General features: G+C 47.8%; 2 protein-coding genes and 1 non-coding gene across 5 annotated transcripts; 1 reads left to right on the forward strand and 2 right to left on the reverse strand.

The window, feature by feature from the left end:
- Window positions 1-139: 139 nt before the first annotated feature.
- On the reverse strand, window positions 140-4,405 carry LOC112878239 (peptidyl-tRNA hydrolase, mitochondrial). Its single transcript, XM_025942679.1, has 9 exons — window positions 4,062-4,405; window positions 3,451-3,679; window positions 3,278-3,362; window positions 3,102-3,169; window positions 2,715-2,765; window positions 2,571-2,644; window positions 1,876-1,934; window positions 1,726-1,802; window positions 140-747 (listed from the first exon to the last, which is right to left on the reverse strand). The coding sequence occupies exons 2-9, from the start codon at window positions 3,619-3,621 to the stop codon at window positions 616-618; spliced, it is 717 nt and encodes a 238-aa protein (XP_025798464.1). The 5' UTR covers window positions 3,622-3,679; window positions 4,062-4,405; the 3' UTR covers window positions 140-615.
- A 4,473-nt stretch (window positions 4,406-8,878) lies between these two features.
- Window positions 8,879-12,448, forward strand: LOC112876344 (BTB/POZ domain-containing protein At1g03010-like). Of its 3 annotated transcripts, XM_025940432.1 has the most exons (5): window positions 8,879-9,676; window positions 9,878-9,944; window positions 10,022-11,233; window positions 11,327-11,605; window positions 11,636-12,448. In XM_025940432.1, exons 1-5 carry the CDS (start codon window positions 9,585-9,587, stop codon window positions 11,951-11,953), a joined length of 1,968 nt encoding a protein of 655 aa, XP_025796217.1. In that variant the 5' UTR covers window positions 8,879-9,584; the 3' UTR covers window positions 11,954-12,448. The 3 variants fall into 3 exon arrangements, with proteins under 3 accessions (XP_025796217.1, XP_025796215.1, XP_025796216.1); XM_025940430.1 differs by having other exon boundaries at window positions 11,327-12,448; XM_025940431.1 differs by having other exon boundaries at window positions 10,034-11,233; window positions 11,327-12,448.
- Window positions 12,449-12,532: 84 nt separating this feature from the next.
- TRNAN-GUU lies at window positions 12,533-12,606 on the reverse strand. Its single transcript has one exon. It is a non-coding gene; the product is annotated as a tRNA-Asn (tRNA).
- Between the last annotated feature and the right edge of the window lie 933 nt (window positions 12,607-13,539).

The raw sequence follows: 13,539 nt of genomic DNA on the forward strand, positions 1-13,539 counted from the left end.
CAGAAATATGCAAGAAATTATAAACCTATGTCACAGTATACCAGATTAATCCCACACTCATCTAGCTTAGATCTGGATCATTTGACAAGGCAGCAGTACTAAAGAATATTGTTTGGATTTGCTCAGTTGAAAATCTTCGGAAGGAAAAATGACAATGAATGCCATAAGCATCATGCATATTCATGTCATTTCCGTTACATCATACAACGCAGGAAATCAATTTCTTAAAGATTTATTATGTACACACCAAATGTTATTCCGGAAACATTGTGATTTCCCCAACATGAACAAAACTAATTCAAGGCATTGTATAGGTAAGTGTTGACTCCTCAAAATATGCTTTCTTCTCACTAAATCAGAAGCTTTGAACTTGAATCATCAACTTCCATTCAACGTCAACTGCCGAATCAACTGAAATTGGCCACAGAGAAACATCAAAAACTCCATGTTCAGCACCAAATTAAGAGATGTATCCTGCAGAGGGTATCAGGGATAACACTTGGGTGTACTAGATTCTCAGACCAGCCATCCAACCGAGGTCACTCGAAGAGCATGAGGGGCATCAAGAGGTGTGCTGAAAGACCAGTTCACTAGATAAGCAGAGTCTAGTCATTTTTAGTCTTGAGGATCATGTGATCTCAGATGCTTATACTTCTGATCTGCGTTTGACAATCTTGCTGCCTCTGCCAAACCCTTGGTGGCCACCATCTTCAGAATATCGACTCCCTCTTTTATGGCTGAATCAATCTAGGATGAAACAAAACGTAGCACAATAAGCTTTTGGTTGTTGCAGGACAGCGAATAAAGATGACATATTATCTACTGCGCTTTTACCAGTATGGGACTTAAATGGTGGTCCTTCAAATTTAAGAATCTAAATATTTTTGTGCAATACCATACAATATAGATTGTCGCAATACAATAATAAACTCAGATCTGATGTGTTTGACAAAACACCACTAGTATAAATGTATAATGAGTCCATGACCATCACTCCTCAAACCTCTACAATACGAGTTTGTCCTTCCCATCCTTTCTGTCCGATAACACTGGCAAGCAGTGGTCAACTTCAATTTAATCTAGCAGTTTAATTTCCAGTGCATGGTAGCATTAGCTAGGACACTAAGGAAGCTCAAGGCCCACCATCTTCAAGAGGTTGGTTCAGATCTAGCTCAATCATAATTCACTAAAGTGCCCATCCCATCCCAACCTGAACCTTAACCTTGACACTAAATTCAAGCTGACTACAAGGTTAAGTCAATCTTCTCAGCACACACATTGACCAAGCATCACCATATATTCTCTACGCTGGCTTGCTTCCATTAAAAACTGTTCAGGAATGTGCAGTCAGACTGCCGGCAAGTAATAGCGCCCACCAAATTAGAAGGTTTTCGGGTGTCAATATGGTGCTCTTATTTGCAGAAAGTATAGCGGAGATTTACCAAGATTATGTTGAATTTTAGACTAAATCTAAAACATTCTAACATATCATGCAAGTTTTCTGGAACAGTGGGATCAATGTTATATGGTCATATCTGTCCGAGAAAATTCAAAAATTCTATTAATGGGACCAGATGACAAAATTATCTAACCAACTAATGTGCTAACGTGAATCTTTCGTAGTTCTTTGATAGCTACAGAAAAGTTCAAATAATATGAAAAGAAGTAGCATAACATGAAACAACCACAGGCATAAAAATTAGTTACTAGTGAGGAGATGATTACCCGTTCACGACTAGTCCTATTAAACTTCTGAAGAACAAAAGCTTTAGGATCCATCTGGCCAGGTGGCCGTCCAATTCCTAATTAAGTTAAGATGAACTCTTTGTCAAGAAAAAGTAAATTAATTATAAGTGCCAAAAGTGTAGAAAGTACCAATTCTTAATCGGCAAAATTCTCGATTCCTGCGAAAATGGTATATCACACTCCTCAACCTGGAAAACTAAAGGTAAATATTTATTGTCAAGATCAGATAAACCTCTTATCTGCAACATATATCATATAGCTAATGGTTTATTTTTCACACCAAGTCGCCAACCCAAAAGAAATCCAATATTTGACATAAGGGAGTATGCTGTCAGACAGATTAAAGTTGTTACAAAGTATGGATAACTCTTTCAGAGAACTAATTAGATGCCTCAAGTTATGTATGGAAAGCGCAAGCAAGAAAAAGAAACATAAAAAAGGAAAAGAAAAAAAGAAATAGCAAAGGCAGATACATGAATACCACACCAAAGAAAAATTAACTAATCAGCCTGTCCTAAGCATCAATATTTAAAAACAGAGGGAGTAGCTACAAAACTTCAGAAGATAAGTACTGTCATCTCTGCTTACTGAAGGTTATTAGCATCTTGTTTATGAAGTTCATGGGACAAGTGTCTCCTAAAAGCTTGCCAATAAACTAGATTAGAGGACAAAGACGATGGCACCTTTTTCGAACTGATAAAATAGTTACAACTCCGCTTATGTTCATTTAAACATAGCAAAGATAGTTTTCCTTTCAAAAGACAAACGAATTTTGCCAGAAAGAAGATTCTATCACAAAACAAATAAAAGTAAAGTCTACCAACCCATTGTGCCGTCCAAAACCTCCTTTTGGCTGTAAACGAAGAACTCCACATGGTAAGTCCATGTCATCAAATGCCTAAAACTCACACATCAGAAGTCAGATTGCCACATATCTGTGCTAGCAAAGTTTAGAAACAAGCACTTACCACCAAGACACGATTAAGTGGCAGTTTATAATAGGCAGCAAGTGGACCAACCTGCAATAAGCAACAACAGTTACTGATCATTAGTAGTCATCAAACATAATTGTGTTAACGATTGTGTATGTACAGTTAAAGAAACCTATAAATAATAAAATAACCATATTACACAATAATATTATCACTGAACAGAACTTGCATGATTATGTTTGCATGCTATGTGACGGTACTTCAAAATCAAGAGGTAGCAGTTAAAATTTCAGGTAGAATCTTAATTACATCAACCAAATTAAAGCCCCAGACGTTCGAAAATCAGTGAAAGAAACAAATCACACAACAATAGAAAAGTATAGAGCAGGAGAACTAGGAAAGACTCCCAGAAGTGCTGCTTACAGATTCTCCACTGAGATTCATATAAGTCTGAGGCTTGGCAAGAAGAACAGGTACCCCATCAACCATACCTGCATCAATGGTGAGGACAACAGATTCACTTGACCCTTGAACTGAGAATCAAGAACATGCATCACAAAATACAAGAAGTTGCATTTCGTGCAAAAATGGAGGCAAACCTTCACCAAATAGTGCTTTGAAGTAATGTGTAGTCAGCGGTATACCCTGAGACTGCGCAAATGCATCTATCATATCAAACCCCACCTAGAAGAAAACAAATTGCAATAAAACCTGAGAATCAATTACGAGACCCTGAGAAATTTTGAAATACAAGATGAGGTGCATAGCGTACATTGTGCCTGGTGGATTGGTACTTCTCTCCAGGGTTGCCAAGACCAATAAATAACCATGGTTGTATTGGGGACAGTGAGGAGAAGGATGAAGATGGTGAGGATGTCCGAAGGCTAGAAATACAACGCTTGGAAATGAAGGGAGCGAGTCTATTTGAGAGCATCTCCCTCATGATCTATTCATTCACAGCCATCCAAAAGTCCACTGAGTCCAAACGCAGATGCCAAAATCTGCAAAGCAAGGCCAATTTGTTCTTGAAATACACTACAATCAACCAGGAAAAAACATAAAAATATGAATAACAGGCATAGGGGTAGTAGCTAATGCATCCAGCACCGTCCTATATTATTGGCAAAATTGCCTCCAATGAGTTGTCTAAGCTAGCTTAGGCATTTCATCGAACAGCTGCAGGGCACTGGGCGGAGCGATGGTACGACCGTCAACCGCACCATGCCACAATGTGAACCATGCCAAAGCATACGAATCGCAAACCTCATGAACATCTCGCCAGAACGAGACCGTGATACCAGTTACGCAGCCGTGCACCAAGACGAGACGAAGAAAGAAAACAGGATACAGATCGGTTGAAGCAAGTGCTTAGCCTCTAATCACCTGAGCTGCCCAAACCGTCGAGGGAAGTCTTCAGCGCTGCGCTGCGCACCGGCTGTAGTGCATAGATTCCGCTTGCATGGAGGGCGTCGGCGGCTCGGGGAGGTGACGGAGAGGGGAAGGGGGGGGGGTATGTATGTGGTGGCTCAGGAGCACGATGAGGGTAGCGCGTGCTACTACTGCCCGCGGTGCGCAGCTGCAGCGCCGCGTATGTGGAGAATTCCCCGGTCCGCCGCCGCCGTGCGCCCGCGGATGAACCAGCGTGCTCGGCGGCCGGTCGGGGCGTCAGGCGGCGCGGCCTCGAGGAGCAGAGTTGGGAACGTACGGGCGGAGTGGCGCCTCGGCCTCTCCTCGGGGAGGGGAGTCGGGCCGGGAGAGGCCAGAGTAGTCATGGGCCATTTCTTCGGTCTGGCCCATAAAAACTAACTAGCAAAAAACTATTGGGCCAAAATCCAGGGCAGTCAAGCCTATGGATTACCTTTGGGCTCGCCACGGTCCACTAGGGTGCGCTGCTGGTGTCGTCGGCGGCGGGGAGGCCATGGCGATCTGCTGTCTTCTTGGGTGTTGGTTGTGCTTCCTGGCTGGAGCACCGGGTGAAAACTCTATCTGTCTTTGTGCTGGTGTTGACCACGAGGACATTTGTGGCCGTCGTTTTCCTTGCTGGAGCCTGGAGGTGTAGTCGAGGTTTTCCATGTGACGCTAGCGGAACTAACTCCGGGAATCATCTTCCACGAGCTAGGCAATCAGCACCACGCGCCTGTGATCCTAGCTAGCACACAAGCGATATGTCCGTCGTGCACACGGAGACGGAGGGAACTAGCATTCCATGGCCGGAGTCCCGTACTCCCGTACGCAAGGCCGGCCGTGCCCTCACATCCGTATCCTCCCCCATGGACGGAGCGGCAGGCAAAAGGTGAAATGATTCATGTGCGCAGCACAGCGGAGCACAGCAGGGCACGGCCGCTGCGGCGATGATTAGCTTAGCTCAAAAGCCCAAAGCGTCTCGCGCAGACCACGTTCTCCCCTCAAATAAAAACTCGAAGCAAAGCGCGCGCCTTCCTCCCTCCCTCCCGGCCGGCCCTTTTTGCTCCGCCAAGCAGCGCAAGCAGCAGCCAACGACGCGCGCGCCCCCCGGCTACCTCGCTTTTCCCAGCAACGAAATGTAGTATAATTAAGCCAATTATCATCGCCATCGCCTATGATGATGAGCTTGGAAAGCTGGAGATCATGTAGAATAAACTCTTGGGACAGAGGCGAGAAAACCGCAACCACCGTCTTTCTACCTTCCTGAAAATGGGGCCTGCAAACTGCAAATCGGATTTTTTTTTCAAAAAAAATTGCGATGCATCAACCAAAGATTATGTATTAGGATTTGAATCCCAGTGGATGGATATGTACAGAATGATGATGCCTGTAGCCTCAGCAGAGAAAATGATGGATCATCACGTTGCGTTCAGGAGAAGATGATTGCATCGATCGGATTGGAGATGAGGCGGGCCGGGAGGAGAGGCGGTGGATCTGCGAGTCCAAGCAAGGATGATGAGCTGCTGCTGTCTTTTATTTGGTCCGCCATAACCATGACGACGCCGGCCGGCGCGGCCGAGCCGGACCAGCCACTTGGTCTCGCCCTACGCCGTCTAATGATTCCAAGCGCCACCCCCCCATCAGCGAGCAGTGCAAAGACAATAAACATTGGCTCGTCTGCGGCGCCAGCAGGCCAACCACCTCTCTGTCATGTGCGCGCGGCTCGGCTCGGCTCGGCTCTTCCGGCGTGTCCAGTCGCTCCGGCGGCGGCTTTGTCTCTCTTCTCCCAAAATTCAGGTACCTGCCGGCCGTTCATCGCCTGCTGCGGCACTCCGGCCAGCAGTTGGGGAGACTTGGAACCTGTCTGCTTGTCTCCGTTCTGCAAACGCGTAGGACCAGCCCGACAAACTGTTAGTCGCTGTCCTCATCTCCATGGCGCCGCACTTTTGATCCGACGGCGGCGGTGTCGCGTGGCGTCGTGCGTGCCCGTTTCGTCAGGCGTCGCAGATAGTATCACGTTGGGTACTGCAGGAACGGGCTCTACTGTTAAGCGTGGGTTTCAGATCAGGTTTCAGTGTGTCGGCCGTTTTAAATTCAGAACTTCATTAGGGCAATCTGTATGTGCATCCCTATGAAATCAAGAATCAAGATTGATGAGCGCCTAGAGGGTGAGTGAGAGGGAAGATTTTTAGATTGCAGCAATCTGCTGATTAGTGTGACAAAGGTCAAATATGGTTAGTGTACTTACGTACTGATCACCTAGCTAGCATCTACTATGCATTATGCATTGCTTAGCCAGTTTGGTAACTAATAAGCAAGTAGTTCTAGTTCTATATATATGTGCATCATAGAATAGGATTGGCTAGGACATACTGAATGGACACGAGCCAATAGGGGGGGATTAAAGCAAGCATCTCTGTTGCCCATGTCCTTAGTCAAAAAACATCAAGATGCTTCTGCACTTTGCCATCTCCCAATGATTTCCTGTCTGACTCCGGCAGGCCCTTTCCAGTCACACACTGTGAAATGGAATCACCAATAGCTAGGCACACACTATTAGTATTAGGCAGTTAATTATAAATTACTAACTGGTAGGTGAGGGACTGTGCAGTGTAGCAGGGCCAATACAGAGCGTGCTGGCATGCTAAGCTTTCCAGGCAATTTGCCTCCAAATAATACCTAATCTCTCTTGTTAATGTGCTTGTGTTATTAACTAACCCTGCCTTTGCTTCTCTTTTGCATTAAGCCTTCTTCCTTTTGATCCCTTTTTTTGCCTTAATAAAATCCATGGCTTAGCGCTCACCATCATGGAGCTTTTCACTTTCTCACGAATGCCATTGCCGATGCTGGTCCACGGGAATCCAGCTAGTCATTGCATGCAACAACTAAGATATCAAACTTATTTTACAAACCATAAAATAAGATGCCAATAATCTCGCTCGTCACAAAAGGAAACTGAGATCAATAATCATCCACCAGCATACTATTCTTCTTTTCCTTGATTTTTAATTTGGTGATAAGCCATCTCATCTCTATCTCTCTCCAAAGTGGAGTCTAGATTCTCTGTGACCAGTGATGGAAATCGGTTCAACATTGTGTGGCCTTCTTTAACATTTTAAACATCGATAAATTTATCTTCTCCATGGACCATTCGACTCGTTCGCTCTTTTGTGTTTGATTGAATCTTTTCTTGTTTAGTGTACGTGCTTTGCCTTTATTGTGCACTTTGGTGCATCCCTTAGACTCTTTACATCCTACAAATGCCCATGCTTCAAAATAAGGATGTTATTTTGGATGATATATACATTTTAGGACACTCTAGCACATTATGATGTACATGAAAAATGACCCGTTCGGACCATACAATTTTTCTTTGCTCATTGAAGTTGAATTGTTTCCATTACAAGCCGAGGCATATTTTTTTCTCATAAAACATTGCAACTTCAAAAGCAATATTAGATGAGAGCATTTCAAAATCTGAATAATCTAGTTGCATAACTTTTTTACACTAACTAGACTAAATATTCATCAAGTAAATAAATAGTTCTTTCCACAATGAAATAGATTTACACTCGGAGATTTGCCCTATTATCTGGTAATGCAGAATGAATCGTATACAATGTCTATAATATAACTCAAGTAACAAAAAAGGATATATCATCAATGAGGACCTTCACAAATCTTTTCATCTCAAGTGGTAATCAATTCTCCATGTCAACATTTTTACCCAACCTACCACAAGGTTAGTTTATAAACCTTTGACGCGTGCCACACAGGCCCAAATGTGAGAAAAATATGAATTTCAGGCCCAAACGTGAGAAAAATATGAATTTGTAACAAGGCACCCATAAATAAATGATATGCACCTCACAAGGCACCCATTCAGCCAGACAAAAGCTTTTAGACGAAAACAATGGCAGAACGCACAACTCGGCAATATTATATCCAAAAGGCGATCGATAATTTGCATAGGGATCCCCACAAAGGTTTAAAATTGGAAGGTAATACAGATAGCAGTGATCTGATAGCATACAGCACGCGGATCAATATACTAGTAGGATTTAGCCATATCAAGACCAGGGCCGGCATGTGCATCATAGGCTCATCACAATTCACAAGGATATGGTCCTAGCAGCAGCACTACGAATTTGTAGGCCATATGAGTGTTCATAAGCATAGCAAAAAATTGTCATTGTCAGACCTTCATAGACATTCTGGCAGGCATAGCCCTATCTCCTTTTACCAACCGATGAATAAAAAACTGACCTGTTTGGCACACAGCAATTCTCTAAAATCTCGAGGATTCAAATATTTATTTTTAAAAAAAAACTACATTACAAATAAACCCTAAACACTTGATGTGGCAGACATGATGTAGCTAAATTTTGTAGTGATTTATATTAAGATTTTGCCCTTTCTAATTGATCAATAGATGAAACCAACACAATGCCACGCATTGCCGTTCATTTATGTGTGCTTACCATGTAAAAGTATAGTAGGTTTTTTTAGGGATTTTGAGAACTTAAAATGATACAATATATTTAACCTTTTAGACAACTATTGTGCAACTGGTAATGCAATAGAGCTCCATACACCACATCTTCTCTTATTCACAAGCACTTCTCCAACTCACCTCAGCCACCCTTACACACACTGGTGCCGACATGGCTAAATATGCCACCCTTACACACACTAGTGCCGACATGGCTAAATAGTGAACTCTTGTTGTGTTATGCCACCACTAACCTCCACCACATCCCATCCCCTCGCCCCCCTAAACCCTAACCTCGCCAACCACCAACAATATAGCCATCTCCAACACTCATTATCATGTCGTAAAGGAGATCGTGCTACCACTCACACCGAAGAATTCTTCTAAGTTGAACTCTACTTGCGCATAATCTCATGAATAATTGGTGTATTCATCGATATTCTCCGACAGTACCACCTTAATTAGTGCATGTTTCCAACAATCTCATCCCAAACACATTGCCACGAACCACATGATTACATCTCCCCCAATTTTCTCGCGGCAGCTCGCCCCAGCATCATAAGAAAGCGGCCGTTAGGAGAATGTAAAAGCCCATAAGCATGATAACATCTCAAGGGGGGCAAAAGCCTACATGATGCTCACTGTCCCCCTCTTTCACATTTCCTAATAACAGTGTAACTCATGGCTCATCCCTGTCGAAATGACTTTGCAGTCCGCACCGTCATCATCAGACCTCCATCCCCGATGTGCCATGGCTAGCCGTAGTTTGTTTTTGCTAGCAGGAAGCTTTTGAACTGCCCATGGCCATGGGCATCGGATTTCATTCACCTCAAGCTTTCTGCACGCACTCCCACACCACACACTCGCCACTGTCTTGAAAAGCGCTCGCTGCACTGTCCACTGTCCTGACGCCCACGTAAACATATTTAGGCGTGCATCCCTTTGCAGTACTTGCTTACTTCATTAGAGAGAGAGAGAGAGAGAGGAGAGAGAGAGAGAGAGGAAGAGAGATGGGCGTGGCGACGGTGACAGAGCTGAAGCAGAGCATCTCCGGGAAGAGGACGTTCCGGCCGAGCCTCATCAGCCGCCACGCCAATGAGTGGTAACTCATTCTGCTCCTCCTCGGATCCCGTAATCCAAGCTGTTGTCAACTGAACTCTCTGAACATTTCATCCATGATCCATGGCCAGTATGAGCAGAGCAACATTGTTGCATAACAATCTAAATTGTGCTGGGTTGACTGTGGGGAGCAGCTTTAGTTTGAGCCTGATGCGTGAGCCCTTCTTCGATCTTGCACTTGCAGGCCTCCGACCGACGTCTCCAGCGACCTCACCGTCGAGGTCGGCACGTCCAGCTTCGCTCTCCACAAGGTGAGAGCTCCGTACCAGGAAAATTTGATTCGCGGGGGCAGCAGATGATAAGCGATGTGCTAACGCCGGCGGCATAGCTGTTCGCGCAGTTCCCGCTGGTCTCCCGGAGCGGCAAGATCCGGCGGCTCGTGGCGGAGGCCAAGGACGCCAAGCTGGCGCGGCTAAGCCTGCACGGCACGCCCGGTGGCGCGCCGGCGTTCGAGCTCGCCGCCAAGTTCTGCTACGGCGTCCACGTCGACGTCTCGGTCGCCAACGTCGCCATGCTCCGCTGCGCCGCGCACTACCTGCAGATGACCGAGGACTTCTCCGACAAGAACCTCGAGCTCCGCGCCGAGGCCTTCCTCCGCGACGCCGTGCTCCCCAGCATCGCCAGCTCCGTCGCGGTGCTCCGCAGCTGCGAGGCGCTGCTCCCGGCCTCCGAGGACGTCAACCTCGTCGCGCGCCTCATCGCCGCCATCGCCAACAACGTGTGCAAGGAGCAGCTCACCTCGGGCCTGTCCAAGCTGGACCAGTGCGCGCAGCTCAAGCCGCCCGCGGCGTTCGTCGAGCTCGACTCGCCGGGCGACTGGTGGGGGAAGTCGGTGGCCGGCCTCGGGCTCGACTTCTTCCAGCGGCTGCTCTCCGCCGTGAAGGCCAAGGGGCTCAAGCAGGAGACGATGACGCGGATCCTCATCAACTACGCGCAGAACTCGCTGCACGGGCTCATGGCAAGGGACGTGCACGGCGCCGCCAAATGCGGCGGCGGCGCGGACGCCGACGCCATCAAGAAGCAGCGCGCCGTCGTCGAGACCATCGTGAGCCTGCTCCCGGCGCAGTCGAAGAAGAGCCCCGTGCCGATGGCCTTCCTCTCGGGGCTCCTCAAGACGGCGATGGCGGTGTCCGCGTCCAGCATCTGCAGGGCCGACCTCGAGAAGCGGATCGGCATGCAACTGGACCAGGCCATCCTGGAGGACATACTCATCGCCGCCGGCGCGGGCGCGGGAGCGGGCACGGCTGCCGGGCAGCAGCACGGGCTGTACGACACGGATGTGGTGGCGCGGATCTTCTCGGTGTTCCTCAACCTCGACGACGACAACGAGGAGGACGGCGGGTTCGACTACGACAGCCCGCGGTCCCCGAAGCAGAGCCTCCTGGTGAAGGCCGCCAAGCTGCTGGACAGCTACCTCGCGGAGGTGGCGCTCGACTCCAACATCCTCCCGTCCAAGTTCATCTCCCTCGCCGAGCTGCTCCCCGACCACGCCCGCCTCGTCACCGACGGCCTCTACCGCGCCGTCGACATCTTCCTCAAGGCAAGGACACCGATTCAATCAAATCCTCCTTTCCCTCGCTAGCGAGGTAGCTTCGATTTAACGCGCGCGCCATGGCTGCCGAGCTGAGTGCAGGTGCACCCGAACATCAAGGAGGCGGAGCGTTACCGCCTGTGCAAGGCGATCGACTGCCAGCGTCTGACGCCGGACGCGTGCAGCCACGCGGCGCAGAACGAGCGGCTGCCGGTGCAGATGGCGGTGCAGGTGCTCTACTTCGAGCAGCTCCGGCTGCGGAGCGCGATCCAGGCCGGCAGCGGCAGCATGGGCGGGCACGACGCGGCGCTCTTCTTCGGGTGCTCGGCGGCGGCGGCGGCGTCGGCGCAGGGCAGCGTGAACATGCGGTCCGGCAGCGGCGGGCGGCATGCGGGCGGCCGGCAGCGGGCGGTGGGCAGCGGCGCCATGTCGCCGCGGGACAACTACGCGTCGGTCCGACGCGAGAACCGGGAGCTGAAGCTGGAGGTGGCGCGCATGCGGATGCGGCTGACTGACCTGGAGAAGGACCACGTGAGCATGAAGCGGGAGCTGGTGCGCGTCGGCCCCGCCAACCGCCTGCTCCGGGGCTTCGCGCGCAGCCTCAGCAGGCTCAACGCGCTCTTCCGGATGCGCCCGGCCGCCGAGCCCGGCCTGCAGCAGCTTGGCGCCAAGGCCACCGCCGACGCCAAGGTGCTCTTCCAGCGCCGCCGCCGCCACTCCATCTCGTGATCGAGCTCGCTCGCTCGCGAGTGATGAGAGTGATCAAGCTCCTGTACTTAGTTAAAAGTTCGCGTGTGCATAGCATACAAGAAAGATGGTTGGAGTGATGCTTTACTTGTTCCCGATTTTTGTGCGGGAATTGCATGGTCTTGATCTGTTGGGGGGGAAAAATCATGGCGCACGACAGCAACGCGATGCAATTCATGTAAATGGATTATGGAATGGTTTTCACTGGTGTATGTGTATGTATCAATCAGGGTGCGGAGAATAGAGATGTCAGATTATCAGGTGTCGGGTGCAGGGAGCGCGTTTGGATAGGATTGGGATAAGAGGAGATGATTTCGTTTGAGAAAATATTTTGTGGGCATATGGAGTGTTCTCCCGTGTTCTCTGTAAGTTTGAACGGTTGGTCGGTTGGACTTAGTTTGACCTTGAGCCGAATTCGTACAACGTTTGGTTTGGATTTGAGATTGGGATCAAGGGAGACGATCTCGTTTGCGAAAATATTGTGTGACATGGTTAGCTTTCTCTGTAAATTGAGATGAATTCCGTTCGAATGTTGAAAACTTATGAAAATAGAAAAAATTTCGCTAGAGGAAGGGCTTGAACCTTCGACCTTGTGGTTAACAGCCACACGCTCTAACCAACTGAGCTACTCCAGCTGTGTGATAGACTTGTACATTGACCTTATTTAATTGAAAGATATTCCATAAAACTATGCCTGCTAGGTTGGGCCTGGGCCTCCTAATATCAAAGGTCACATTCTCACAGTTCGAATTCGATCCAGCCCGCTACAGCCCAGCAAAACCCACCGGACCTTCAATCCTTTGGTTCCAAATTGTTTCGTTAGCGTGATCGCCAATTTTCCCCGGTGCGCGCTGTACGTTTGTTTTTCGGACATCACTGTATGTTCTCTCTTCCAGAATTCCCCAGCCTCACAAGTCCAACAGTGAAGAGTAGTTTATGTGAGAAACTACATATTTTGCAAAAAAAAATTCTCTAGACACAAATAACTTATTAACATCTCAGACCTCGACACGGTCTTCAAGAGTAACTTTGAGCAATTTTTGTTTCGGTATATATATTTGTGGAAGGGAATGTCTTACGGTGTTTCTTTAATACTAGACAAATATCCTCGTCTGTTGCTAGATAAAAAGTATATAAGTATATGATATATATAGTTATTTATACGTTAATTTATAAAGATCTACGTGATTGGATCGTGGACGGAGGGTTGATCCAACCACGTACGGGGTGGACCAAACCTAACATGCCGATGATGGAAGTTGGACCAAACTAAAAATTAAGATGGAAATATTATTTTAAAAATAGATAAAAATATATAAGCATAGTGACCAGAAGCTTAACCATCGTCTTAGTCCGATCGATTACGTCAGCTGGACACCTCCGAGCTTCTAGAGTACGCATTTTTGCGTGCATGTACACCGATCGATGTGACGACGCAGGCGTACACACCGACCCTCCTTTATTTCCCGGCGGCGCGCTGCGGCGGCCGGCCGTTGAAAGTACGGCTAGCTAGCTAGCTAGTACCTAGCAGCATGGCAGTCCCCTTCCCAGCAATGGTGGTAGGCGTA

Source organism: Panicum hallii, chromosome 9 (genome assembly GCF_002211085.1).
Source record: "Panicum hallii strain FIL2 chromosome 9, PHallii_v3.1, whole genome shotgun sequence".
In the NCBI taxonomy this organism is placed as follows: Eukaryota; Viridiplantae; Streptophyta; class Magnoliopsida; order Poales; family Poaceae; genus Panicum; species Panicum hallii.

Bases quoted from the DNA above. Each gene is read 5' to 3' on its own strand.
- LOC112878239 (XM_025942679.1), bottom strand. From the start codon at position 3,621: ATGAGGGAGATGCTCTCAAATAGACTCGCTCCCTTCATTTCCAAGCGT. The intron at 3,363-3,450 runs GTACGCTATGCA...GTTTTCTTCTAG, and splicing joins ACCAATCCACCAGGCACAAT to GTGGGGTTTGATATGATAGA. The intron at 3,170-3,277 runs GTTTGCCTCCAT...CCATTGATGCAG, and splicing joins CAAAGCACTATTTGGTGAAG to GTATGGTTGATGGGGTACCT.
- LOC112876344 (XM_025940430.1), top strand. From the start codon at position 9,585: ATGGGCGTGGCGACGGTGACAGAGCTGAAGCAGAGCATCTCCGGGAAG. The intron at 9,945-10,021 runs GTGAGAGCTCCG...CCGGCGGCATAG, and splicing joins CCAGCTTCGCTCTCCACAAG to CTGTTCGCGCAGTTCCCGCT. The intron at 11,234-11,326 runs GCAAGGACACCG...AGCTGAGTGCAG, and splicing joins CCGTCGACATCTTCCTCAAG to GTGCACCCGAACATCAAGGA.